Source organism: Eptesicus fuscus, chromosome 10, assembly GCF_027574615.1.
Source record: "Eptesicus fuscus isolate TK198812 chromosome 10, DD_ASM_mEF_20220401, whole genome shotgun sequence".
In the NCBI taxonomy this organism is placed as follows: Eukaryota; Metazoa; Chordata; class Mammalia; order Chiroptera; family Vespertilionidae; genus Eptesicus; species Eptesicus fuscus.
In genome coordinates, this window is record NC_072482.1 from 78,904,975 (window position 1) to 78,931,994 (window position 27,020).

Here is a 27,020-nt window from a genome sequence, read left to right on the forward strand (position 1 = left end):
ATAAATTGTTAAATATGAAAATCTGGTCGCTTCTCTGAGACAAGCTGTCATAACAAAACTTTTGTGTCATATTTCTCTCCCTGCTGTCTCATTCTGGTAATCTTTTTATCTTTGAGGGTGCAGTATTAACTGAAACACATGGAAACAATAAAATGACTTTATCAAATAAGATTCTTCTTTAACAGAATATATCTCTTCTAATAAAAGAACTGCAGTTTATGAAAATAAATTCTTAAGTTTTCGAAGTACTTAATCCCCCACCCCCCAACATCACATATGGAAACATCTGTTGGTCTCTCTCTCTCTCTCTCTCTCTCTCTCTCTCTCTCTCTCTCTCTCACACATACACACACACACACACACACACACACACACACACACACACACACACACGCGCACACACACACACACACACAGTTCTCCTGAAGATCATGCAAAGGAACTGATCTTGCTTCTCATTAAGCTTTCTCTTTTTTAAAAAAATACATTTTTATTGATTTTGGAGAGGAAGGGAGAAGGAGAGAGAGACAGAAACATTAATGATGAGAGAGCATCATTGATTGGCTGCCTCCTGCATGCCCCACACTGGGGATCAAGCCCACAACTGGGCATGTGCCCTTACCAGGAATCTAACCGTGACCTCCTGATTCATAGGTTGATGCTCAACCACTGAGCAACACTGGCTGGGCTCATTCAGCTTTCTCCAGATTGTTGACCTAGGCCCTTAACAATACCTCTTAACTATTAGCTGTTTTAGTGTAGTAGACAGTTAAAAATTAGGAAAATAAGAGAAATTGAGGGGGGAGTATAGAAGATAAGACTGGTTTCTCTAAGGAATCTTTACACTGCTAGAAGTTAATTGAATTAAAGCTTCAAAGATTGAATTAATCAATTTCCTGTTACTTCCCATTTTAAGTAGTGTGGATCTGACATATATTCATGCCGGCGTTTAGAGACTGCACATGCTGATAGGCAAGGTTGCTATGCAGACTAGAAGAGGAATTGTGCACATTTGAGACAGGCACTGAAGGCAGCTCTTATGCTCTGGCTTGTTCTGAATAAGGCCAAATCTCAGCACTCTTCAGGTGTGGTGGGATGATGCAAAACAACTTAAACTCAAAATTCCTACGGGACAGCCAGATAGGGGTCTAAAATAAATGGTCACTCTGGTCAATATCTTGACGGTTTGTCAGATCGTAATAGGTATTACAAAGATGCCAATTTGCACACATGTATACATATTGACATAATATTAAAATTTGGGTATTGAAGAAAGTATGCATACAAATTTGAATACATACCTTCTTGAAATGAAAATAAGAGTTTTCTTATAAACTGAGAAACTACTTCAAAATTCTGTAATTTATTTTAATCTTTATTGAGCTAGTTACCTTGATGCCTCAATACGGTACCAATAGGAGTCATCAATAGTCAAATCTGGATACTCCACACGTCCAACTCCAGATCCAACATCCCAGAGGAAGCTTACTTTGCCTTTACGCATTTCTATAGCCAGAAAGTCAATCTAGTTCAGAGAAACACAAAAACAATACATATCAGATATAAAACACCTAACAAGAGGAGGCCAGCAGAGTTCTCCTTAACAGGTGCCATGTAGGTATATGTGAAATACTTATAAGCCACGTGAATAAATTTCCCAAGTAACATGAACTATTATTATGTATGGTTAAACAATATTTTATTATTGTATCTTTAGAGCAACACAACTGTCCATACTGCTGAGGTATATGTGTTAATTTAATCAACTCTTGTTAGGACTACTTTTGAGACAAAGTCTTTTCTTACTCTGATACTTGTGGAAGAGGTAAAGGAAAATATTCATAATTCATTGTTTTCTTCAAGAGCACTGACATTTTTGAAGGACCAGCTATGATTTTCTACTCAAGGTGACCTCAAACTTCTCACTTGAATTCCAAGTATTGACTTATGCGATGAGTGGGCTGTTGAAAAGTCATGTTCATTTTAGAAGGTCCCCATGCATGCAAAGCCAAGTAGTTAAAAAAGAAAATGAAAGGAATTAGAAGTTTCTGGTGAGCTTCTGTAGAAACTCAACATGAATCAGAAAATTTTTCATTGGTCAAAAATTAGTACACAAATTGCCATTTTCATTGACTATGAAGGTTCATTGTAATTCTCAGAGGAAAGTAAAAAACAAACCAAAAAAAGAGCTTTATTCCTATTAGTATTTCTTCTTAAATAACTGGATCTGGAAATATAATTCAAAATAAATGCTTCTTACACTCATAAAAGCACATTGCCTAAGTGCTATAAAAAGTTTTCTTCATTTCATTTGCCTTCTAACTTTGTGTGGTAAGATTCTGAGGTTTTCAAGTCTGAAAGGCTACATTACATAATTTTGGGACCATGTTATTGGATTCCATACATTTCCCGCACTACCAGGATTAACCTCTGACTGTACATATAGTAAGCCAAGACATGCTGAATATTAGACTTACAAATTTGGCACTTCCAAGATAAAAAAGGAGGTTGTCAGCAACAGGTGTCTTTACGTTGACAATGATATTATTGTAGCTTCCTTTCTTGATTTCTGGCTTGTATGTTCGAATGCAGTCACCTCCCGAAGACACAGATACTTTGATCTTCAAGAAAAACAAGGTACAAAGAACCAGAACTAAATCTCTCAGAAAGTTTAAAGAGCTCCCAAACAACCGCAAAGCCATCATCACCATCTCTTCTTTGAAGTTATTTTTCTATTATCAAATGCTATCATTAAATGCCCATATGCAGACACTATTATACTCATTAATGAGGGCCGAGAAGAGCAGCTTTCCACCAGCATTTTGACAATAAGCCGCTCACAGTCACACGTTTTGTTAGCGCACTACTATTTTTTGAAGCATGCCAACTAACGAATTCTTACCTTCATACTTTACTCCTTTAGGAACATTTTCAAAAGGTGGTTTTAAATGAAGCTAAGGGTAATATCTTTATTAAGGTTGTTAAGTGAAATTTTGCAATTCAAATTTCAGCGATTTTGGTATCACTTCAAGTAGGAAACCATTTTTCTTTGATTTTTCAAGAGGAAATTATCTACTCTCCCATGTTCTTACAGTTGAAAGAGGCCAAATAAATTTTGTTCTAGATGTTCTAATAGCAAGAGGAATACTAATCATTCCACTCAGAACATACCTTTCAGAACAAATTATATCTTTTTTATTAAGTTTCCAGGAAACGAAACAGAAATAATTTCCAGTGGCTATCACTGCTAATGTATTTAACAGCTCCTTTTTCTTTTAACTAGTCCTTTAAAAATTACTATAAATTGCTAGGAAAGGAATGCCTATGCGAATAAAAGTGACACAGTTCACACCAATTTTTATTTTCATTTTGGGAGCCTTTCTTCAATCGCAAGTAACACTAGTTGATGATCTGATTTAATTTCCTTTGGTTCTGGTCCACCATCAAAGGGGCACTTTCAGGACAGCAAAAGTGCTGCTTGGGCTCAGAGAGCAGCTGTTACTTTGTTAGTGAAAGTGCTCAGAGTAGGAGGCAGAGACAGGGGAAGCTATTCAAACACCCGCCTTCAGGAAGCCTCTTGGTCCTCACCAGCAGTGAGTTTCCATTTTCTCATTCCCTCTAACACTTTGTGCTACTCACATAGTTTTCACAGTTGGAGGAAAGCCAACAAGCATTATTGTTACCCTCATGAAAGGGCTGTGCCGACTCCAGCCAAGATAGCCTAGATGCCAAACCAGTTTCTATACCATGGCGACACATGGAAGTGTCTTCAAGGGTCTAAGTAGTTGTGGGTGTAGGCAGCAATAAGACTCCTCTTCGAGGGTGGTATAGACTACACTGAAGTGGTGCAGGATTCAACATTGGTTGGATTTAAAAGAGAAAGTTAAGGAGGGGTCGGGTTGTGACAAATATGTAAATTCATGTAAGTTTGAGAACTGGGGATAAGGCAGGTGTGTTGCATCTCTTATAGACTGTGCTTGAGTTGTGAGTTCATATACTGCTTCCTCACCTAATCTGCTGTCCAGGTTGCATCTCCAAATGGAGGAGATCTTGTGTTCGAAAGAAACAGGTGCTCCCCCTAATGGAGCCCTGTGTGGTGACCTGGGTCTGGAATAATCCAGGAAGCCTCCTGTTCAGCCTGGTTTCCTAGTCCTTGCCTTCCCCTGAGGGTGGGAGCCAGTGAGCTAACTGAGGGCACAGCACTGGGGTCCACTCTGGTCCCCAGAGTGTTTGGTCTGTGTTCTGGAGAAGATAATCTTTCTGTTTGTGCAGATTTCAGCCAGGAAGTTAGCTCTTTGTTCCACAAATGATGGAATTTCCCTTCTACCTAAAGTGCTAGAACTGGGGAACCAAAATATAATTTGTCGCCCTGGCCAGTTTAGTTCAGTGGATAGAGCGTCAGCCTGTGGCCCGGGTTCAATTCCGGTCAAGGGCACACACCTGGTTACGGGCTTGATCCCCAGTAGGGGGCATGCAGGAGTCAGGTGATCAATGATTCTCATCATTAATATTTCTATCTCTCTGTTCCTCTCCCTTTCTCTCTGAAATCAATAAAAATATATTTAAAAATATGTAAATTGTCAAAAAACAGAACCAGGAAATGTACAACTTTTCTTCTGGATGTTAATGCTATAAAACAGATGTGCCTCGGAAGTTGTCAGAGGATGTTACATGAGAGAGGAACAGCTATACAAAGGGCTACCCAAGGGCTTGGAGATAAAAAGGAAGTAAAGCAAGAGAAAGAGACTGTAGTAGAGGTCAGGGAGGGGAAATGCAGTCTTCAGATGTCTTCGTGTTTAAGAAAAACTATAGGAGATTGTGAGTTTTTAGGAATTTATAGCCAGTGAACCAAAACTGTCATCAGAGAAGAGCTTGACACTGGGCAAATCTGATATCTGAGGCAGGCTGTAAGTGTCACTGACATCACGAGATCAAAGAGAAGACATCCAGGTCTGCCAGGGATTCATGAACAGAGCAGATCCAGCTCTTTCTAGAAGGAATCATACCCAGAGGGGCTGGGGTAGTCATCAAGAGTAACTCTGTGTGCAGTTTATTTTATCTTTATTTCATACCAGTATATGCTTTTTAAACTTATGGCTAGTTTAATCGTAAGTAACTGAATTCTGTTGAAAGAACACAGTATTATACGCCTCCTTGGTTACTGTTAAGAGAAGAAATGACTGACTGTGGGTGGAATACATGTCCATTTGGGTCACAGGTGGAGTGTCTGCCCTTGCTTAGGTAAACCTGGTAGAAATGATAGGGGATTACATGATCGGGGTGTTTGAAAGGGAGCAACCAGAGTGCAGGAGACAGAGCACCAGGACCTAACTGAGCTGATGAAACTCATCTGGGAAGGAAGTCTAGGAAGGCAGCTATTTTCAAGCTAAGGGTATTTAACAGCACTAGGAGATACAATTAATCTACTTTATAGCACACTTTACATATCTAAAACATATGGTTCTCTGAACAAAAGGATGTCGTTATACCAAATATGCAGGCAGTTAATCTTGAAAAGTAACTTATTGGTCAACTCTTCTACATTCATATGCAAAATCCCCTGGATTTCTGTTTTCTGGCTTATGGTTTTGAATATATGCTCAGTACCTGAAAAATTCAGGCAGCTCAAACTGTTGGTAACCAGTCCATAGCTACTAATTTCTCATTTAAACATTTTGTGTTTTTCTTTATAATTATAGATATTTATTTTAACTAACTTAAAATAGGCAATTCCAAGTACAGCATTTATAAGTTTCACTAGATGAAATCTCTAGGATATATCCCCCATAAGAGGGAAGGGATTTCTGAAACGCAAACATCCTCTTAAGACATTTGGTTCTATCAACTGTTGTTATTTCTAATATGAATCTTCAGTAAGACTTCTAAACAAAAGTCACTAAGCATTAGATATCTCTAAAGCACAGTATTTACCAATTTATCATCATGAACTCAGTCCAACATTATTGAAGATCCCATTATTATATCTATTGGATTTTCACTGCATTTTTCATCCAGCAACTAGGTCATTCATTTAAAAAGAGTGCCAGCCACTCAATTTCAAAGTCAACAAAACAAAACAAAAAAAGCTACTTTAAAATTAAATAAATGTCTTTGATTTCTTGATCATATTGAGTATGTGTTAGAGCCACATCCAGATACTCGTGCCCAATTACAAATATGTTTATAAATCAGGCAAATGTCATCTTCAATTTGCATAAAACTCACTTGAAAGAAAATTTGGCTGCTTTCATATTCCTAACATCTTATAGAAAGTAAGGCACTCTGTTGTAATTTCGATTTCCAAAAGTGATTGAGAATTTCCTTAGAAGGCATAGGCAATGGTCACTTTTTCTGGAATTACTTTTATACCTGTCTTTCATTTTGTATCTGAAGACAGGTTTTATGTATTTACATGCCAGAATTTTATCTTTTTCCCCAGGGGGTGATGTGGGAAAGTTCTCATAACTGATAAATATCTGGGTATATTTAAAAATTTCTTTAAAATGAAGATATAGTAAAAATGTTCAGATTTTACCACCTGATAACTAAGCAGAATATGTGGCTAAGTGTGTGATTCACAATAGAACACGTACTATTATTGCCTCTTCAAACTTAATATTGCAAAATATAGGAGTGGTATGTCAGTCTCTTGCTTTCTTCTGACACTGACACAGTTGGGTTTTGTACAAAACTTGCTTCCTTCTTTCTAGTTTCTCTCATCTATATCACAAACTACTCTCAGGTTCATATATTCAAAATGCTCAGCTCTGATTATGCAACATTTTATAATTAAGAACTTTCAGCTTCTCCTCATCAGTGAAGTTTATTTCAATTGCAGCTAAATGAAACTGCTTAACTTACTATTCAGGGCCTGACAAGGTTGGCCTTCACTGACATTTCCAGTTTAAAGTTCACTTTATCAATAATCTTGGCAAACCAGACTACTCTTTCATAAAATAACCCTGAAACTTTCTTTTCTCTCTGCCTTGACTCAAGCAATTCCCTTTCCTCAGAATGCTGTCTTCCCTCCTCCCTTCTCCCCCTCCCATGTCGAGGACTATCCCACTTTAAGGCCTGGCTCAAATCCCTCACTTCAGGAAATCTGGCCCCAATTAGAGGTGATCTTCCCTTTCAGAACTTTATAGCACTTCCATTGCTCATACAGTGTAGCACAATATCTGCATTATCTTAGAGAGTAATTTGTGTACATGTCATATTTCTTCTATCTATAATAATAAAAGCGTAATATGCTAATTAGACCGGACAACCAAATGACCTTCTGGACATAATTCTGGACGTCCTTCTGGACGAAGCCACAGTGGCGGCAGTGAGGCAGAGGCTGTTAGGGGCAATCAGGCAGGCAGGCAGAGGCGGTTAGGGGCAATCAGGCAGGCAGGTGAGTGGTTAGGGGCCATCAGGCAGGCAGGGAGCAGTTAGAGGCAATCAGGCAGGCAGGCGAGTTGTTAGGGACCATCAGGCAGGCAGGTGAGCGGTTAGGGGCCATCAGGCAGGCAAGGAGCAGTTAGGGGCATCAGGCAGGCAGGCAGAGTGGTTGGGGTGATCAGGCAGGCAGGCACAGTAGTTAGGGGCAATCAGGCAGGCAGGCAGAGGCAGTTAGGGGTGGATCAGGCAAGCAGACAGAGTGGTTAGGGGTGATCAGGCAGGCAGGTAAACAGTTAGGGGCAATCAGGCAGGCAGGCCAGCAGTTAGGGGCATCAGGCAGGCAGGCAGAGTGGTTGGGGTGATCAGGCAGGCAGGCAAGCAGTTAGGAGCATCAGGCAGACAGGCAGAGTGGTTAGGGGTGATCAGGCAGGCAGAGTAGTTAGGGGTGATCAGGCAGGCAGGTAAACAGTTAGGGGCAATCAGGCAGGCAGGCCAGCAGTTAGGGGCATCAGGCAGGCAGGCAGAGTGGTTGGGGTGATCAGGCAGGCAGGCAAGCAGTTAGGGGCATCAGGCAGGCAGGCAGAGGGGTTAGGGGTGATCAGGAAGGCTGGAGAGCAGTTAGGGGCGATCAGGCAGGTAGGCGAGTTGTTAGGGACCATCAGGCAGGCAGGTGAGCAGTTAGGGGCCATCAGGCAGGCAAGGAGCAGTTAGGGGCAATCAGGCAGGCAGGCAGAGTTGTTAGGGGCGATCAGGCAGGCAGGTAGAGTGGTTAGGGGCAATGAGGCAGGCAGACAGAGTGGTTAGGGGTGATCAGGAAGGCAGGCAGGCCACTGGTTAGGAGCTAGCAATTCTGGATTGCGAGAGGGATGTCCAACTGCCAGACATTCCCCGAGGGGTCACGGATTGCAAGAGGGTGCAGGCCAGGCTGAGGGACTCTCCCCACCCCTGTGCATGAATTTTGTGCACTGGGCCTCTAGTTATAGTATTAACTTGGTGCATTTCTCATTCATCTTTGAGTACTCATGCCAGTACCCTTGAACAAAGGAGATGGTTTTTCTACAATCTTAGATAAAACTTCAAATCTTGTAGTAAGATCTGATTTATGTTCACCTACTGCTTTGCATATACAATGATCACCTGCCCTCATACCGCCTGCATGGTTTTCATATTGGAGCTCAATAAATGTCTTCTCAACCCTACTCACTTTTTTTCCTCTGAGCTTATGTACATCATCTTCACTAATCTTTTTTTTTTTTTTTTTTTTTTTTTGGTCATTTTCTAAGTTTCTCTTCAGTCAGTTATGAGTTCCTTTTTAAAGAACACATTGAACTTATTGTCTTGACCTTCTTTAGAGGCATTAGATAAGTCTAAAGCAGGAAAACGGATATATTGTCACTGGGCTTTATATCCTTGGCCACTACTAAAACATATAAATTGATGGATTAACAAAGGTCATTTCTGGTTATTGAAAGTTGTTGAGAAAACAAAATTTTTGAGATGGAAGACTTGGGTCTCTAAAAAGATTTGCGTTTAAACCTGGCAACATGAAAATTTGTTTTTTCCTTTCTATTTCTAAAACCATCATGGGATAAGTTTACTCAGCTAGAGAGGTTCATGTTGGCATTAACAATTCTGTCCTTGTTCATTAGGATGCTATGTTCTAGAAAGTTCTGCTTCTATCCTAATTGTCTTCTAGTTGTCAATAAAAACCAACATTTTGAGACCAGCTAGGTATTTCCTATTCTTACTACAAAATAAAAAGAAACAATAAAATTGCTTGTAATAAAAATAGTTTTTGTTGTTGCTTATACTCAGACAAAAGAATATACAGAAAATAATGGTTCCTCGTTGCTATTGCTTCCTATAACCTTGTTCATTCTTTCCTGCTACAACCCCACTGATTGGCTTTTTTTGCTTCAATCAAGAGCAAGTCACTCTCATCCACCCTTTTTTTAGTATAAAAAATAAGGTTTCCATTCTTGCAATTCGTATTACTCTATTTAAATAATAAAAAATGTCAAAAATTTCAATTTCTAAAACAATTAGTAGTGATTACCCTTCTCAAGGAACCTCTTGAAATTTATGAAAAACAAAACAAAATATTTAACCTTCCCCCAAAATAACTTCAAGTTAAAGAAAAAGAACCAAAGATCATTCAACAGGACACATAGGGGGAAGATACTCCTTCTGGAAATAATACCAACAACACAACTAGTTACTGATGCTGAAAACAAAAACAGCTTACAGAATTAGCTTGCTTCCGGGCTTGGTTTATCAGTTCCTTTATCTCAGAGATGTTCTTCTTCAGGTTATCCTCAAGTTCCTTAATGGGTTTGAGTTTATCAATCAGTCGATCAGCCTCTTGTTCCAGATTTTTCACTGTGGCATCTGCATCTGCAACTGCACGGAACAAGATTAGCACATACCACACATGCACACACAAACAGACACATATACACATGCACACACATGCGAAAACATCCATGTGCACACATACAGACACAGGTGCACACATGCACACAGAGCCAAATGAAAATGGCAGTATGCTCAACTAAAGAATTTAATCTTATTCACATGACAGAAGCTAGGCCATGACTGTTGAAGCAGCTTGTGATGGCAAAAGGGAATTATTTTAGTTGGGACTCAAGCAGGCCAGAGGGGCTGTTAGAGAAGGAGGCCAACAATGGCTTTGAGATTAAAGTGAAAGTTAGCACTGAAGGTTGAGAATATGATAAACTTAATTTGATGTTTAATTCCAGCTTCAGCCAAAAAGCTAACCTTTACAAAATAGAATTTTAGTCATAGAATCAGGGAAATGAAAGTGTCTTTAAAATGTCACCTAAGTCTGTCCAAGCCAGACCTGTATTTAAATCAGGCTTGTCACAAAAAAATTGGTTTTCTTTTTTTTCTCTCACTCTCTTTATTTGCACATCTGAAATAGAGAAGCTATCAAAATGTCTTCTGGAAACCCTTCAATGTTGAACAACCCTTAGACTGAAGGCCTATTTTAGACTTTAATTAAATCATGCTGCAGTTCATTTTCATTTTGAAGAACAGTTGATTATCCTGCTCTCTCTGTTACACTGAACGATATTAAACTGCCATTGTTGTAGGTTAAAAAAAAAAAAGGTTGGATGGTGACAATTTCAAAAGGGGTATAACCCCCAAATAACTGAAGGTTTTTTCACTGATCCATATACATCCAGCATGTGCTTTTCATAGGAGGGCAAATGACACATGGAAAACCAATTATTCTATCTGTAGGATGCTGGCAGTCTTATCCAAACTGTATCATTTATTATTTGATGGAGCAGGTGTTGTTCTGTTTTCTGTCATGGGGACCTTGATGAAAAAGTGAAACTGCTTAAGGTCCAAGGCTATATGCTCTGCTAGACTATGAATGATTTGCTCTCTGGCTGACATTGCACCACTGGGAACGAATCCTCAGAAATTAATCAAATGTGCTCAAAAGGAAGGAAATTATTATTTTTAAACTGGGTTTAAACTAAGTATTTTGAACTCCTGGCCATAACTATGAGTTACATTGTTAGTGATGTTTAAAACAACATAGGTCTCTTGTTAACATTAATTAATAAAGTTGCTAGATCATGAACTGAGTATTTTCTTCCTGATGTAGGTTATCGGGATCAAAGCCCTTGTTACATAATTTTTTAGATAATTCAACATAAACACAGTTACCCTTCATTTTGTAACTTTTTAATAAAGCATTTGTCCATTTCTTCTTTCTTAAATTCTACAATATTACTCTGAATTATTCTAGAATTTAGGAAAAAAATGCTTTAGATTAAATTGATAAGAGAAAAAAGGGGTTAAGCAAAGATTTAGGTTTAGGCAAATAATGGATCATTTTCTTCTAATGCTCTTAGAAGTTTCTATCAAATGTTTCAAAATGGGTCTGCAGGTTCCCCCACTCCCTCCCTTTTTTCTTCTCTATCTTCTAGAGCAGATTAAATCAAAGGGAAATGATCTTCTTGAAGGTTTAAAATTAAATCATCTGTGATATTGAGTCTGCAGCAGTTTTTGAAAACTTCTTGTGCAGTAGTTTTTGAAAACTTATTTCTTCTACAATTATTTGGCTGTAGATTTTAAAATAACATCCTAAGATAGATTTTGATGACAATGTTTTTTAGGAAATTATCTCTTTTAAGCTTTAAAATTTATAAGCATAGAGTTTTGCCAAGTATCCTCGTATGTGTTAAATTTCCTCTCTTACCTAGTTATGTCTCCTGGAGAACTTTGCCTATTTGTGTGTGTGTGTGTGTGTGTGTGTGTGTGTGTGTGTGTGTGTGTGTTTTAAATTAAGCCTGCCACACATCTAAAATATTTTACCTTTATATTCCTAAAGATCCACCACCCAGATTGACCAAGTCCATTATGTTTCTGTCCTCTAATTCATTAATGTTTTTTCATCTTCTTTCTTTCAGTTAGTTTATTTTGTTTTACTTATAGAATTGTCTAAATGGTTCATTTCAGTGCTTTTTTAGTAAATTGCACTCATTTTTCCACTGAGGAGAGCCTTCTCAGGTTTTGATATGTTGGATTTTATTATTATTATTTTCTATTCTGCAGTTTTATTTTTGGTTTTGAATTTAAACCATGGGATGTTTAAGGAGAATATTTTTATATTCTTGTGGTTGCTTAGTTGTTAAGATTTCATTTTATTTTATTATGTGCTTCTCTAAATAAACTTCTCTAGAAGTACATCAAATACATTCACATATTGACTTTTTGGAAAGATTACTTTTACATATCTCACATGAATACTGTGACACTGGAAAGAACAGCTATACAATGGTTAAAGCAACACCTAAACATGGTAACATGCAAAGCTGAAGTTTTTGCAATAGGCAGTTAAGCATAAAAGTATTAGATAGTATGTAAGTAAACATATACATACTGATTTCTGCAGGTGATTTCATATGGAAGTAAAACAAAAAGAATTAGAAAATTCATGAGGAAATATTTTTTATCCATATTATAAACTAATAGCTATCACAAAATGATACTTTTCACAACAGGTATTAATTACAAATGCATCCCATTTTAAGTCAAACTAGTGTTATCAAGTAAAAGTACACAAAAACATATCATTTAGAGGCCACTATTCATGTTAAAAGAAATTTTATTATAATGTTCTAAAAGAAAACAGGCCCTTTTGAATTAATATTACAGATAACTATTTTGATAGAGAATAGGATAAAAAATTAGAGATAAATATTATGAAAAGGCTGCTATCATCTGAGAATCAATCTGAAATTGAATGAAATGACATCTTAAATTATAAAATAAGTAAAAGAGAGAATTCTATTTACTTTAAAACTTAAGTTCATTCATTTTTTTTTAATGTAACTTGGAATGCATCTGAAACATTAATTCAGATGGAGACTTGAAGTCCAGGGAGAAGCTCAATCTGGGCTTACATAAGAATGCATGAACAAAACCAGTGCATCTCATCTATTTCCTTTCTTGAAGAAATGGCGAGGAATAAATCCTCCCTCGCTCTGAAGTTCATGTTATATGTTTGCACCCTTCTTTGCTCATGAAGGAGTCATGCTTGTAGTACCTACTATTTCACAGCATCATTAGCATTTTACTCGAGGCTGTGGTGTGAAAAACCAGGCTCTTACTTACGTAACATATGATGTCAATAACAGGGTTTTTGTAATTGTACTCTACAAATATTTTGATACCCAATGATAATGTTGGTATATAAAGAGGGCTACTCTCTTGAGAGTAACAAGTCCAAAAAATCAAGTGTCACATATTATGATGATGTTTTATCACTTTACAGAATGGAAATATATATAAATCCTAATGTTAATTGACTACACTTAATCAATTAAATTACCATTACTGGTATATTAAGTTCCTCCACATTTCTCAGTAAATCCTTATTAACTAAATATAATTTGATGCAATATACAAAAGATGTAAAGACATATTCTTGTAAACTAGATAAGTGCTTTAATTTCCTGAAAATGTTAAACTGAAAAAATCTAAATAATAAAACACGCATATTTTTGAATGTGAAAGTATTTCAAGTTGATGCCATTTTAATGTCACGTTCCTGCTAGAATGCTCCTTGACCTCTGTGCTCCATGGGACCTCACCAGCTTTGAGGATATTACTTTCCCAAGTACAAATGCGTTTTCAATTACAGTGAAGGATTAAAAAGTATTTGGAATCCCTATGCCAAATACCATGCAGACTTAGGGATTTCCTAATTTCCTTTCGATTGGACACACTTGGGGGGAAGAAGCCCTGATGTTAAGCGGGGAGGCTTGGATTCTAGCTCTGAGCTGCAGAACACTCGGTTCCTGAGCCCAGTCTTTGGAGAGAGGAAGCCAGACTACATCACCACGAGGGTCTTCTCCAGCTCTGACGGTCTACGCCAGTACTCTTTTAGTGTGAAGAAATAAATGACATAATCAAAATGAAAAAGGGGATCTTACTGTTTTTCGAAGGATCTTTTACCACAGCATTTGTTTTGGCTACGCTGTCTGCTAGTTGATTGTAACTTTTTTTCAGGCCATCCAGGTTCTGGTGGAGATCTTTAATCTGGGCCAGCACATCCTTGGCTGTGTCGTTGGCTTGTCTCGCTTTGTTCTTAACGGCTTGCAGTTTAGCAGCTGTGTCTGTCAGCAGAAGAGTGTTTGAGAAACAAAACAAAGGGTCTGGAGTTAGTGGCTTAGTCCATGCTTGTCAAAGCGAGGCCACAGCTGGCTGACCTCGGGAACACAACTACGAAGAGGAAGGCTGACTTCTTGTCGCATTCAGTTGTAGCAAAATAAAATTTTAGCTCAATGAAATTTTCTCAGGGACCTTTGCTATGAATACTTGATTAGCTCTTAGGAGAGCAAAGTGCTTATTCTAAATGTTCACTGTAGAAGGGTATATTGTGGTTTGCTGTTAAACATATTAAAGAGAAAAAAAACTTATCTACCTGTCTTAAAGCTTCATAAAAAGTAGGCTTAAAATTTAATCTGCACATTCACAGGGAAGGGGGGAATCAATGTATTTTTGTTTAAGTGTACAGATGGATCACATATTTTTTCAGGTATATAAGACTATGTGTTCATGTTTTTTACATTTGTTTTCACCCATAGAAATTTTCTATGTACTTCCTTACTACCAAAGAGGTGATATGAAAATCTAGAGTGTTACTTCAGATTTTTTTCATCTTAAAAAAGTAAAAATAATTAAGATTTTAGTATTTTCTGCACTGTATAAATACATGCATTTGTTTTCTTGATCCTATTTGTATAAAAAATATACTGTAGACTTAGATGCTTACTAGTGTATGTTTACTAGTATTAGTTGTTAAGACCACAAGCTCTGAAGTTAAACTGTGGGGTTCAAATCTCATGTATGTCACTTTTAACAGTGACCGCCAGTATCCTATGTCTCAGCTTGTCATCTGTAAAATGGGGATAATAATGCTGGTGGGAATGCAGACTGGTACAGCTACTGTGCAAAACAGTGTGGAGTTTCCTCAAAAAATTAAAAATGGAACTTCCATCTAACCCAACTAATTCTAGGAATATATCCTAAGAATCCTGAAACACCAATCAAAAAGAATATATGTACCCCCATATTCATAGAAGCATTTACCATAGCTAAGATTTGGAAACAGCCTAAGTGCCCATCAGTAGACGAGTGGATAAAAAACTGTGGTACATTTACACCATGGAATACTATGCAGCTATAAAAAAGGAGCTCTTACCCTTTGAGACAGCATAGAGGACCCTGGAGGATATTATAACAGAAGTGTAATATTGGGAAAAGTGTAAAAAATAGAATATTTTTTAAAGTTCAGAACAACTGCATCAATTTGTAGTGTCCTAAAAACTTACCATTTGGAATTGCTGATAACTTTGCCAAAGTGTCATTCAGAGCTCTCCGGAGATCTCCATTTCTAACATCGGCATTTTCTAATCTGGTTTGCAAGCCATTTAAATCGTCATCATTTTCTGTGAACAGAAAGCAAAACAAAAAGAAAGGACAAAACGATTTTAATCATCTGAGTTTATATCTGGACATACAATTTCAGGTTATTGTAATACAAAGTTTATAAAAAGCAAGACAATTGATTTAATTAATTTACTTTATTGGCATCTAACCATAAATATATTTATTTCAGAGCATAACATAAAATGTGTTTATATGACCATTTGATACTTCAACATGTTCAACAATTATGTCTTCTTCTTGGTATCTGACTCAATTTGATGATTTTCTATAGAGAAAAACTTCAAAAAATCAGTCTTTTACTCTATCTGTAATGATGTCCTCTTGACATCACTCCCATTAATGTCACATTAAAAAAATATTACCAAAATGGAATATTGGATTAGCTTGTTAAAAATCTCAAATAGATAGGATGATTAAGCAGAATCTCCCAATTTCAGTAAACATCACTTATTAGTATTTGTTTGAAACCAATATAAATCAAAGGAATGGAAAAACATCTTCTTGCACATTTCTGTTAAACTGTCATATTTTTAATAGAGAAAATCCTATTTTACAAATTGCCTTGAAATAAGCTTTATGTAAGTTTTTTCTTGCTACTTTGATACTTTGTATCAAACTCCAAATGTAAGTGAATATTGAATCTGTCTTCTTTTTCTTGCACAATGTTTATTAGTGAGCAGAGGAAATGAGTAAATAAAAGATATAAAATTCTATGCTTCCCATAATACTTTTTACCTCTCCTGACTGAATAAAGCAGATTGTCTCTTGAATATATTTTAAATAGTTCATTATACCATCACATAATCACATTTGTTCCCTTGGGAGAGGCATACTAACTGTTTAAATTAACTCCACAGAAATGCAAAACATAAATAAAAGACCGAGTCCCCCAGTAAAGAGGCGCATTGAGAACGGACCAGGAAGGAGAGGGCGCCCTAGTTCCGCCCGGTCTGATCTGGGCAGCGCTCAGCCACAGGAAGGACTGCCAGTCGCTGCAGCGTGGACGTGCCATGGTTGGTGTTTGTCAGCTTTGTTGGATTATTTTACTAAATCCTCACAATAACTTTTAGGATGTATGTACTGTTACCATTTCCAATTTATAAATGAGGAAACTGAAGCTTAGATAATTTAAATAAGCTTCCTAAATTTGCTTGGTTATTAAATGGCAGAGTTGCGAATCAAATCCAAGCAGTCTCATTCCAGAAATTATGTTCTTAACTACTGCATTTTACTAGGGATGGGTAGTCAAAACGGAGTAGTACAGCATCTTAGACAGTAGCCCTCTTCCCCACCTCTATTCACTCCCCATACTATGTTTTCTCTCTTCCTCTCTCCCTTTCTTTCCTCCCATGTTCTCCTTTATTACTTAAAGTAATTGGTCACAGTTAAAGAAATCTTATGACCCTCACATAAGAAATATTACATATATATATAAATATTACATTTATATATACCCTCACAATATATTACATATATATATAAATATTACATTAATATATATATGTATGTATATATATATATATATATATATATATATATATATATATATCCATAGCCAATTGGAATGATTCAAAGAGGATTAGCAATGCCTATGTGCAAAATGGCAGGCAAATGTGCAAAATGTTCCACATTTTTAAAGATAATGAGCAAAATATAGAAATCATAGTTCATAATAAAATAAATAGGAATAACCAACCACCAAATTAAAATAAAGCACTCAACATTATCAAAATTAAAGAACTGTAAAGCAAAAGAACAGTGAGATATCATTTCTCACCTATCAGGTTAGTCAAAGTTAAATGTCTGATAATACCAAGTATTCACAAAAGTGTTGGTAGAAGTGCAAATTGATGCCAGTTTTTGGAAGAGCAATTTAAAAGTTTATGAGAGTTTTAAATAGACATGTATTTGGCTCAGCAGTTCTACTGCCAGAAATTTACCCTACAAATATACTTGTGAAAGTATATCAATGTATATCTTCCAGGATATTCTGAAGATCTTTATTTATAACAGCAAATAAGCTCAATATTAGGGGACTTTTTGTATCAATACTAGAGGCCCAGTGCATGATTGAATCATGCACGTGTAGGGTCCCCTACACGTTTTCGCTTCCAATCGCAGGGGTGCTGGGTGCCTGCCGCTGGTGCACCAGGCCTTTCGGAAGCCTCCGGTGCGACGGGGGCTTCTGAAAGGCCTGGTGCCGGAGCAGACAGGCACCCAGCTGCCCCGCTTTTGATGGTCCGTGGCTGGACGTGAACTCGCTGCCCCAGAGGCCCCTTCTGTTCCGCAGCACAGCCATGGATCAGCGTCCTGCCAGCCCAATCGGCTACCCCGGCCACCCCGAGTCCCACCCCCTGTGCCTCCCTCTGGCCCAATTGTGGGCATAGCGGAGTGATGGTAATTTACATATTACCATTTTATTAGGTAGGATAGCATATCCATGCAATGGTATATATTGCAGTCTTTAGAAAAAATCAGATGAGTAGGTGCTGATATGAAAGAAAGAAAGAATCTTAAGTCCTTTCTATGAAAAGAAGCAAGACAGGGTGAGTCAGTGGTGGATGGGTTGGGAAGAACATATCAGAAAGCCTTGACTTATAACAGATAGGAACTAGGAACTGAACAAGTAGGGAGTTAATGGTGGTGTGAAGGGTGGTGTACTAAAACCTTTCATGTTATACTTGAATGTTCTGGCTAAATTTTCTTGAGTTCTTAGAGGGGCTGAGCAGACCTCTGGCACCTGGAGAACAATCTTCATTTATTGGCTTTCATCTGGGAAGAACAGGAAAGGGAAAGGAAGATAGAGGACTCTTAACCATCAGTGTTCTGGGTGTGAAAGAGTACTGAACACCTTAATTAATGATCCACTTTATTTCATATAAGAGTTTTTCAGGCAGACAGATTAAACCACTGTTATCCTACAGTAATATAGGCACATGATATTGTGTAATGCATCAGCTTTTCAGCTCTCAGCCAAAGACCTGACCTCACTGAAAAACAAAGCATAAAATATTCCAGCAATGCATGACTCTAAAAATATCAGTATGTCTATTTCAGTCACTATGATATTATTTTTAATGGTAGTTCTTCAAAATATACTTTGCAAGGAATTTGATTTTCTCCTATGTTAATCACAATTCATCTCTTTAAACACCTGTTATTTTCATTGTACTAAAATGAAATCTTTGGATAGGTTATTACAAGTATACTTTCAGAAATTAAGCCAGTCTAATAACTGTGATATCTATATGAATTTCTTGAGAATAGTTAAAGGACTGCTCTTTCAATATTCACTTGAAAAGTCTTTGTCAATTAAGGAAATGGAATGATACAAATTTCATTTCTTAGCTTCTTGATTGGATTGGATTTAAAAAAAAATAATGAAGCATTCAAAATATTCTGGCAGGAAAGATATTTGTGTAGAGTGAAAAAACATTAATACCAATGGACACAGACACCAGGGGGGTGAGGGCATGAGTGGAGAGGTGTGTGGGGATTAATGGGGGGATAAGGACACATATGTAATACATTAATCAATAAAGAAAAAAATTAAAAATCTATACTAATAATAGAGGAATATGCAAATTGTCCGGGACACCGTCACAGTAACAGTAACGACCAAACAGCAGGCTGCATGGGGCAAAAAGGCTGGCAGGGGGGTTAGTGAGGGACAACCAAATGACTGAACAGCAAGCTGCATGGGGCGACCAGGCCAGCAGGGGGGTCAGTGAGGGATGACCAAACGAATGAACAGCAGGCTGCATGGGGCGACCAGGCCGGCAGGGGGGCAGTTGGGAGCGACCAGGCCAGCAGGGGGGCAGTAAGGGGCAACCAGGCCAGCAGAGGGGGGCAGTTGGGGGTGATCAAACAGGCAGGCAGGGGAGCAGTTAGGAGTTAGTGGTCCTGGATTGTGAGAGGGAAGTTTGACTGCCGGTTTAGGCCCAATCCCTGGGATCGGGCCTAAACTGGCAGTTGGACATCCCCCGAGGGGTCCCAGATTTGAGAGGGTACAGGCTGGGCTGAGGGGACCGCTCCCCCCACCCCTCCCCCCCATGCACGATTTTTGTGCACCAGGCCTCTAGTAAATAAATAAAGGGCATTACTTGGTTTATACCATTTTATGTATACTGATAGCCAATACTGGCTGAGCCATCATGCCAATTACTCAGAAGAAAGACTGGTCTGAAGAACATTGTTACTGCTGTCTTTCAAGTACCAAAACAGTAATTTTGATCCTTTGCTTTCTGTACTAAAAAGCCAAAATGTGAGCTTGGCTGGCATGGCTTAGTGGTTGAGCATCTACCTATGGACCAGGAGGTCATGGTTTAATTCCTGGTCAGAGCACATACCCAGATTATGGGCTTAGTCCCCAATGTGGGGTGTGCAGGAGGCAGCCGATCAATGATTCTCTCTCATCATTGATGTTTCTATCTCTCTCTCCCTCTCCCTTCCCTTCTAAAATCAATAACAATATATTTTTTTAAAAAGTAAAAATGTGAATATTCTGACCTGCCTGATTTCTATGTTTTAGCTATTTAACTTTGATTCCTTCTTAATCTATCCTTTCTTATATTCTGATCATATTTTTCAAAATAGTTTCTAGAATTTCTTAAGCCACGTCTAAACACCTTATAGCTTTGTCAATACAAATAGGTGAGTAGAAGTTGTGTATAGAGAAGAATTGCAGATTTTATAAAGGAAAACTAACAAAACTATAGTAATGAAAACCTAAAAAACATAAGCACTCAGGGTTGGCTTTAAATGAAAAGATAGATGAGGTAGAGTATAGCTATAACCAAGATGTAAAGAAAAATGTATGAGGTCCAGTTTGGACTGTAACATGGCCAAAGAAACAGAATTATTGAGAGTTAAGAGAATCCAACCCAATGCTTTACTTGCATTTGTAGAGAACAAGAAAAGGATCCGATTTATAATCCAGTGACATTTTGTAGGTTTTCTTCTCCTTATTTCTTCAGCTCTCATGCCCATTAGCTGTAGCCATATCATTCTCTTTATCTTCGCTGTAGGTATCATACTACCAAACCTCAAAGCCTACATACACTCACTTCTTCAGCTTTGGCTCTCCCTTTCTCATCCTGCCCTCACACATTGGAAGACCAACATGCAGCATTGGGTTTGACAGAGACAAAGCCCATAAAGTGAGGGGGGAAAACAGGGCAGCAAGGGTAGACAGTGGACATGCCTGACAATATCGTTTCCCTTTGTTGCAGAACCTCTGACACGACACTAGATAAACATATTTAGAATGCAATTCACTAGATAGAGTTGTAAGTTGCTTCCATTTATAATATGTATTCACTCATGTTTTCCATGTTTCTGACACTGTGCTAAATCTGAATTAGAGTTTAGTTAAATTAGAACTAGTAACATTGAACTACGCCATATATATATCTCAAAATAAAGCTGTTACAAGTAATTTCTTTGGTCATTAATAATGTCTTCTTTTCCAAAATTCTAGCCTTTAGAAAAGGCAGTGTGTGCCATGAAATCATTATAGGTTGCAGACTTGGAAGATGTGCATTCAACTGCTTTCTCTCCCTTGCTTTTTACCTGTATAAAATGAAAATAACACCTTCCTTCAGATGACTGATATGAGAAATAATTGAAGGATGTTTGAGAAAGTATTGGATTTATCACAGGCAGTTAGTAAACAGAAACAAAATAACTTACATTGGTTTAATAATTCACATTGATTTGATAATTGCTCTGGTGTGTTTGCCAGTTCTCAATGATGTTATTTATAATCCATTTAAGAAGAACCAGAGTTAATTTTGTTTATTTCCCTTTTATATTCTCTAAACATATGCATATAGCCCTCATTTTCAACTAAATACAAGAATGACATTTTCAGATTTAATGAAAATATTTTATTTGACTATTAAAATTATCTAGCTAAGTTCCTCAAATGGAAATTTTATTTTTTTCTTAATATGAACAGGGCATAAATAAATACTTTGAAAGAATGCTTCATTTACAAGGATGAAATTTGTAGACCTGCTATTAATTTTGAAAGCTTCTGGTTAAATATAATCACCTGTTCAAATTGCCATCTAGATAACATTTTGCAATGAATTTTTTCATTCCCATGACATTTGTCTTATTATGAACTACCACTCATTATCACTTCTTATTTGCTCCTTTATCAAAAATTGAAGAGATATCCTGTCTTTAGGAATTCATTGTAAAACAAAGTTTAATTAATGCACATAACTCCTGTTTCCTACAAATGTGCCTCATCTTTTGTTCTAGAGGCTCTTTCTGAATTAGAAAATAGGTTAAACTCTGCAGTGATACTATTTGTAGTTCTGATGCAAACAGTCTGGAATAGGTAAGGGACCAATCTATCCGAGGTCATGTAGAAACCTTGATTTTGACCTTCCTGGTAATGAGAGATTCCTTCTACTCTCAGGTATTCATCCACTTATTCATTCATTTATCAAACATTTGTTAGGGCTATGAAGGTTAATGTGTCACCTTCTGGACTATGGCAGAAGTCCATCGTTATTGTTCAGCAGTGGTTAAAAACATAAACTTTGGAGCCAGATGAATCTGGGCTAAAGTATTGGTTCCACTTAAATACATGCAATTTATTCCAATTGTTACTGTTCTTTTGACTTACATGATTTTTTTATATACCGGAGACAGCCAATTTTATTAATTATATAATATGATTACTCTTTATAACTCATTAATTTTATTATGCTCCATTACATTATCTTTTTATCTTTGGATATTTTAAGAACATAAAAAGGTACAATTTCCCTCAAGTCACTTTACTACAATTTTTCATCTACTTCTATAGTCCTTTGTTATCTTAATACTGACATATCTAAAGAGCCTGCTCTCTACATCACCCCTAAGGCCCAGCGCAGGCTCCTGAGGCCTGTGCAGAAGCAAGAGCAGCTGTGCAAGCAGTAAAGCTGGCATCCCTGTGCCTGGACTCCTGCCAACAGGTTTCATGAAGTTGCTATACCCAGTCTTTCCATTATTTTGTACTTTTAGCCCTCTCAATGTTATTCCCATGCTTCCCTTTCCCCAGTTACTGTCACGAGTTTGGGATGTGTACTATCTTTGACTGCCTCTTTTTTCCCTGACCATGCATGGGGACCTCTTTGGTCACTTAATGGGACTTGTGTTTATACAGAGGCATGTTATTGAGGAACCCTGCCCTGACCCAAAAGTGCCAAATTACTTCTTGTTCCACATGGGCACAGAGCCTGATAGGCCCTCCAATAGCTGTTTACCTGCAGCTGAATATGCTCTTCCCCACACTGGAGGGTCCTAGTAGGAAGCCTGAGGAGAGGAGGAAGGGGCACTTGTCTGGTGGCAGGATCTTCAAAGACTTAAGCTATCAGGAGAGAGGGGAGTCCTCTCTTCAGCCAGTGGAACCAGAAACCCAAATGATCAGACATCAAAGCTGCATGTAGTTAGTTCCAAGCTCTGCAGGCTGACTGTGGGCCTGCAGGCCTGCTTGGTTTGGGCCGGCAAGGCACTCTTAAAGAAATTGAATTTGAACACCTTTAAGCAAGACCAGTACCCTTTGGTTCCAATAGCTCCCCTGTTGGCCATTATTTTGCCACCTTTCATTTTCACTACTAAAAAGAGTCCAAAGTGTTTTTATTTCCTTGATTTTCTCTATTCACCCTCCAAAGGAGGAACTCTCACTCTGTATCAGGAATCAGCAATTTCTACAGGAGAAGATTGCTTTGTACCAAGACCATGGTAGGCTCGAGGATCCAGGCTTGATTTCAACCATATGGTTCAAAATTATTTAGTTTTGTTTTTTAATCAATGGGGCAGTTATGTTTGTCTTCCACATGCCTGCCTATGGAAAGGCTGATTCTGAATTCAAAAGGAGGGTACCTTTAATAGTAAGAGAATGCTTTGGACAAAATTTAACCCCTGTATCATATTTTGGTTTAACATCACTGCATTCCTATGTTCCTATATTCCTGTTTAATCTCTTTCTAATCTAAAATAATAACATAGAAACTTAACAGGTTAGTAACTGAAAGTGTATTATATTCATTTTTAAAAATATGTTTTTATTGTTTCTTAGAGAGAGAGGAAGGGAGAAGGATAGAGAGATAGAAACATCAATGAGAGAGAAACATCCCCTACTGGGGACTGAGCCTGCAACCCAGACATGTGCGCTGACCAGGAATCAAACCAGTGACCTCTTGGTTCCTGGGCTGGTGCTCAACCACTGGGCCACATGGGCCAGGCCTACTTTATTATGTATGTTCATGACAGTATGACCTTTCTGATACAATTGTCTGACTAAATGACCGAGTGTTTGGAGGACACAGTATAGTAGGAAAGTACTGATTAGCTGGATAGAAATTAATGTTTGGAATAATTTCGGCACTTTTCTATGTTGGATTACATGCCATGCAATCCACTGATTCAAGCTTGGGAATGGATAGTTTTATTTCATGTGAGTATCTTCCATTTCAGAGACATGTTATCTGCTCTTAAGTAACTAAATAATTTAACTTAATTTTGGCAAAGACAAAAATTAGGGATAAACTGAGAAGTAAATAAAACTGAAAAGTTACTTTACATGTGATAAGATATATAATTGTAAAATTGTAGTATTCTCAGACTTGTAATATACCATCCTCAACTTCATTTCTTGTCCTGTGCACACTGCATGAGAATCTCAACTGGCTACTTTATTAACAAAAATCTCTTGTCAATCTAAAAAGTATTATTAATTCACCTAGCGGTATTAATTTATCTTTGAACCCTTTCAATCATCAATTTGACCAAGCCTCATATTCATCAACAAAACTATTTCTGTCTCCATAGACATTCAATCAGTGCAATGTAGACTGGCTTCAAATCTGAAATGTGCACAAGGGCAAACTTGCTTTTAACAAATGTATATTCAAAAGTTAAAGAGCCAAACAAATTGCTCCTGGCAAGTCCAGACTCCCTCAAGGCAAGGACAGCATAAAAATGGCAGAGAGCAGCACTAAGTCATTCATGACTAAAGCTCACAGACTCACTGGATTTTACTGAATTGAACCAAGTAACACATTAGAAATATGGAGGATATACTGCCCTCACAATTTTTATTCCTTCTAACTCCAGGCACCATAGAGAGAGAAATGACTAAATCTCTATTTTAATAGCTGCTGTCAAGAGTTTTGCTCTGTAGGGCCTATTTCAGCAGTTCCTGGTGGTAATATATGGCATTTCCCTGATTAACAGCCATTTTATAACTTGTGTAATTGGCCACAAATCAGAGGAATGTCATAATGTAGCAAGAAAACATTCCCATCTTCGTCAGAGCCCTGGCTTGGGTTTCTGGGGGAATTATTATTTGAGTAGTTTGTGGGTTTCATTACTTTAAATAATGTACTACCTGAAGTACAAAAATAGACATTTAAACTAATGAACATTTCTCCTAACCTGTTCTACAATGCCTACCCTTAGACTTCTTTTTCCCATGAAAAAAATCCTAAAATTGAATTTCTTTTTTAATTTTTATAATACCAGTTTATGGGGAAATAGAGGCAAGGGCAGGGCTGGGAGGAGGTTGAGGTGACTGAGGCATTTAACCTCAGGTATGAAATGTAAAGGGGCACCAAAAAATTCTGTAATCAAAATAAAACTATTTTAATACAATATTTAAAAAATCAAAAATAATAAAAATATCCATAATGAACAAAACATTAAAATTTGAAATAAAAACAGGATCTGACTCTGTACTCACATCACTCACCTTGCTCACCTCACCCTAGTTCCAACTCCAGTGAGGGTACTGGATAGCAAATAGTGACCCCAAATTAATGAGATCAACTTAGTTTGTCCAAGAGAAAACAGGTATTGAGTCTTTATAGTTATAAGGGCAATCTCCTGACTAGAATTATGTATATATGGAGTCTTATTTCACCCATGATACACAGTCCAAAGCACTTTACTATCAAAGTACCATCTATATAGGAGACAAAACGTGTCATTCCATAGCAGCTTCTATTGGAGATGATGGACTATTAGTTGAGAGCATGACAAATATAAATGACTAGAGGCCCAGCGCATGAAATCGTGCATGGGTAGGGTCCCTAGGCCTAGCCTGTGATCAGGGCCTTCTTCTGCCCGTTCGCCAGTCCCCTGTTCTGCCCCACCGCCATCACACAGCCTGGTTCCCCGTTCGCCAGACAATTGATCAGAGCCTGTGGGCTGGGGGAGGGACCAAGAGGCCATTCCACCCGCTTGCCAGTCCCCAGTCCTGCCCTGATGCCACCCACCTTGGTTCCCTGTGGTTCCCCATTTAACATCCGGGGCGATGGGAGCCTGTAGGCCGGGCGGGGAGGGACTGAGAGGTGGTCAATGCACCTCATAGCGACTGGCCGATCAGTTGTTCTGGTCGTTATGCCATTACAGTCGCTGGCCTTTTATTATATAGGATTATAAAGCATTTTCTCTTTCTAAGGTTGGTAAAGAATTATTTAAAAAATGTTTATTTTCTGACTTGAGAAGTAACTGCGATATTATTCACTAGACATACAAAGTTAAAAAACAAATATTGTGTTTGTCCTCAAAAAGATGAAATTGAAGCCCATGGCTACAGTGGTTTGAAAAGTCTATGAGAAAGGCATGCACTAATAAGAGGCATGTAATTCAGATGGGGTGTGAGGTCTGGTAGAGTGAGATGAAAAGAAAGAGGGATGATGGGGCATTCCAGAGAGAAGGGTTAATGCTGTGAAACAAGGAGGCTTGAAGTGGTAGCATGTTTTGGAAGGAGCATGGATATTTCAGGAAGGTTGGGAATCTGGATACAAGCCAGGAAATAGCAAAGTGAGACTGGAGAGAGAAAGAGAAGGCAATTCAAATGAGAAACAAGAGATATTTGAAGGAAATAATAAATATAATAGCTTAATTAGAGAGCAGCTAAATTAAATAACATTTTAAATAGAAAACCCATACTACACCAGTGTAGATATTTCACTCATTTTGATCCTTGAATCAGAAATAAATACATAAAAATGTATTTAAAAGGTGTACAAGCTTTTCAGAAATATGACCCACTAACAAACTTGACAGTTTCACAAGGACATCTGTACTATCTGCCTGATTCATTCCTTTGTGATTATCCCTCTGAAGGCAGAAGAAAGTGGAGTTTTGTGTGGTTAACATTTTATCATACATTCATTTAAAAGTTACTGAACTTTAGATTTGGTGAAAGGATACTATAAAAATTAGGTTTAAAATGATGAAAGATTACCCAATGCAAAATGAGAGTAAAGACAGAATATTATAAAACTGGCAAGAAAGATTACTTACATAAAACCCAGGCAATAAAAATGATCATAAAAACCATGCTGAAACAATTGCACTTTTCCAATCACGTGACAAAATGTTTTACCAATTGCAACTACAGTTGACCTGAAAATAAGAATAAAAAGGGGTCACTCACCTTTTACATCCTTTGCTAATTTCTTGGCTTCATTAAGAATCCCAAAGCTTTTCTGAAGAGAGCCTTTGGCACCTTCCTTTAATGAACCCTGAGGACCTGTTGCCTAGAGACAGAAACAGAGGTATCACAATAATAACCGGAGAATTATGAAGTAGCGGTATCTACCAGGTTGTTGTTTTACAGAGTTTACTTTTAGGAA

At 37.7% G+C, this 27,020-nt stretch overlaps 1 protein-coding gene and 1 non-coding gene across 2 annotated transcripts in view; one reads left to right on the top strand and one right to left on the bottom strand.

The window, feature by feature from the left end:
• Positions 1-27,020, bottom strand: part of LAMA2 (laminin subunit alpha 2) — a 489,326-nt gene that overhangs the window by 60,302 nt on the left and 402,004 nt on the right. The window contains exons 41-47 of the mRNA XM_054722564.1: positions 26,822-26,924; positions 15,258-15,374; positions 13,857-14,039; positions 12,302-12,307; positions 9,629-9,783; positions 2,478-2,621; positions 1,392-1,525 (exon numbers count right to left, since the gene is read on the bottom strand). Coding sequence (XP_054578539.1) covers positions 1,392-1,525; positions 2,478-2,621; positions 9,629-9,783; positions 12,302-12,307; positions 13,857-14,039; positions 15,258-15,374; positions 26,822-26,924 — 842 coding nt within the window. The remainder of the gene's footprint in view (positions 1-1,391; positions 1,526-2,477; positions 2,622-9,628; positions 9,784-12,301; positions 12,308-13,856; positions 14,040-15,257; positions 15,375-26,821; positions 26,925-27,020) is intronic.
• On the top strand, positions 16,909-17,010 carry LOC114231259 (U6 spliceosomal RNA). The gene has a single exon (XR_003617226.1). It is a non-coding gene; the product is annotated as a U6 spliceosomal RNA (small nuclear RNA).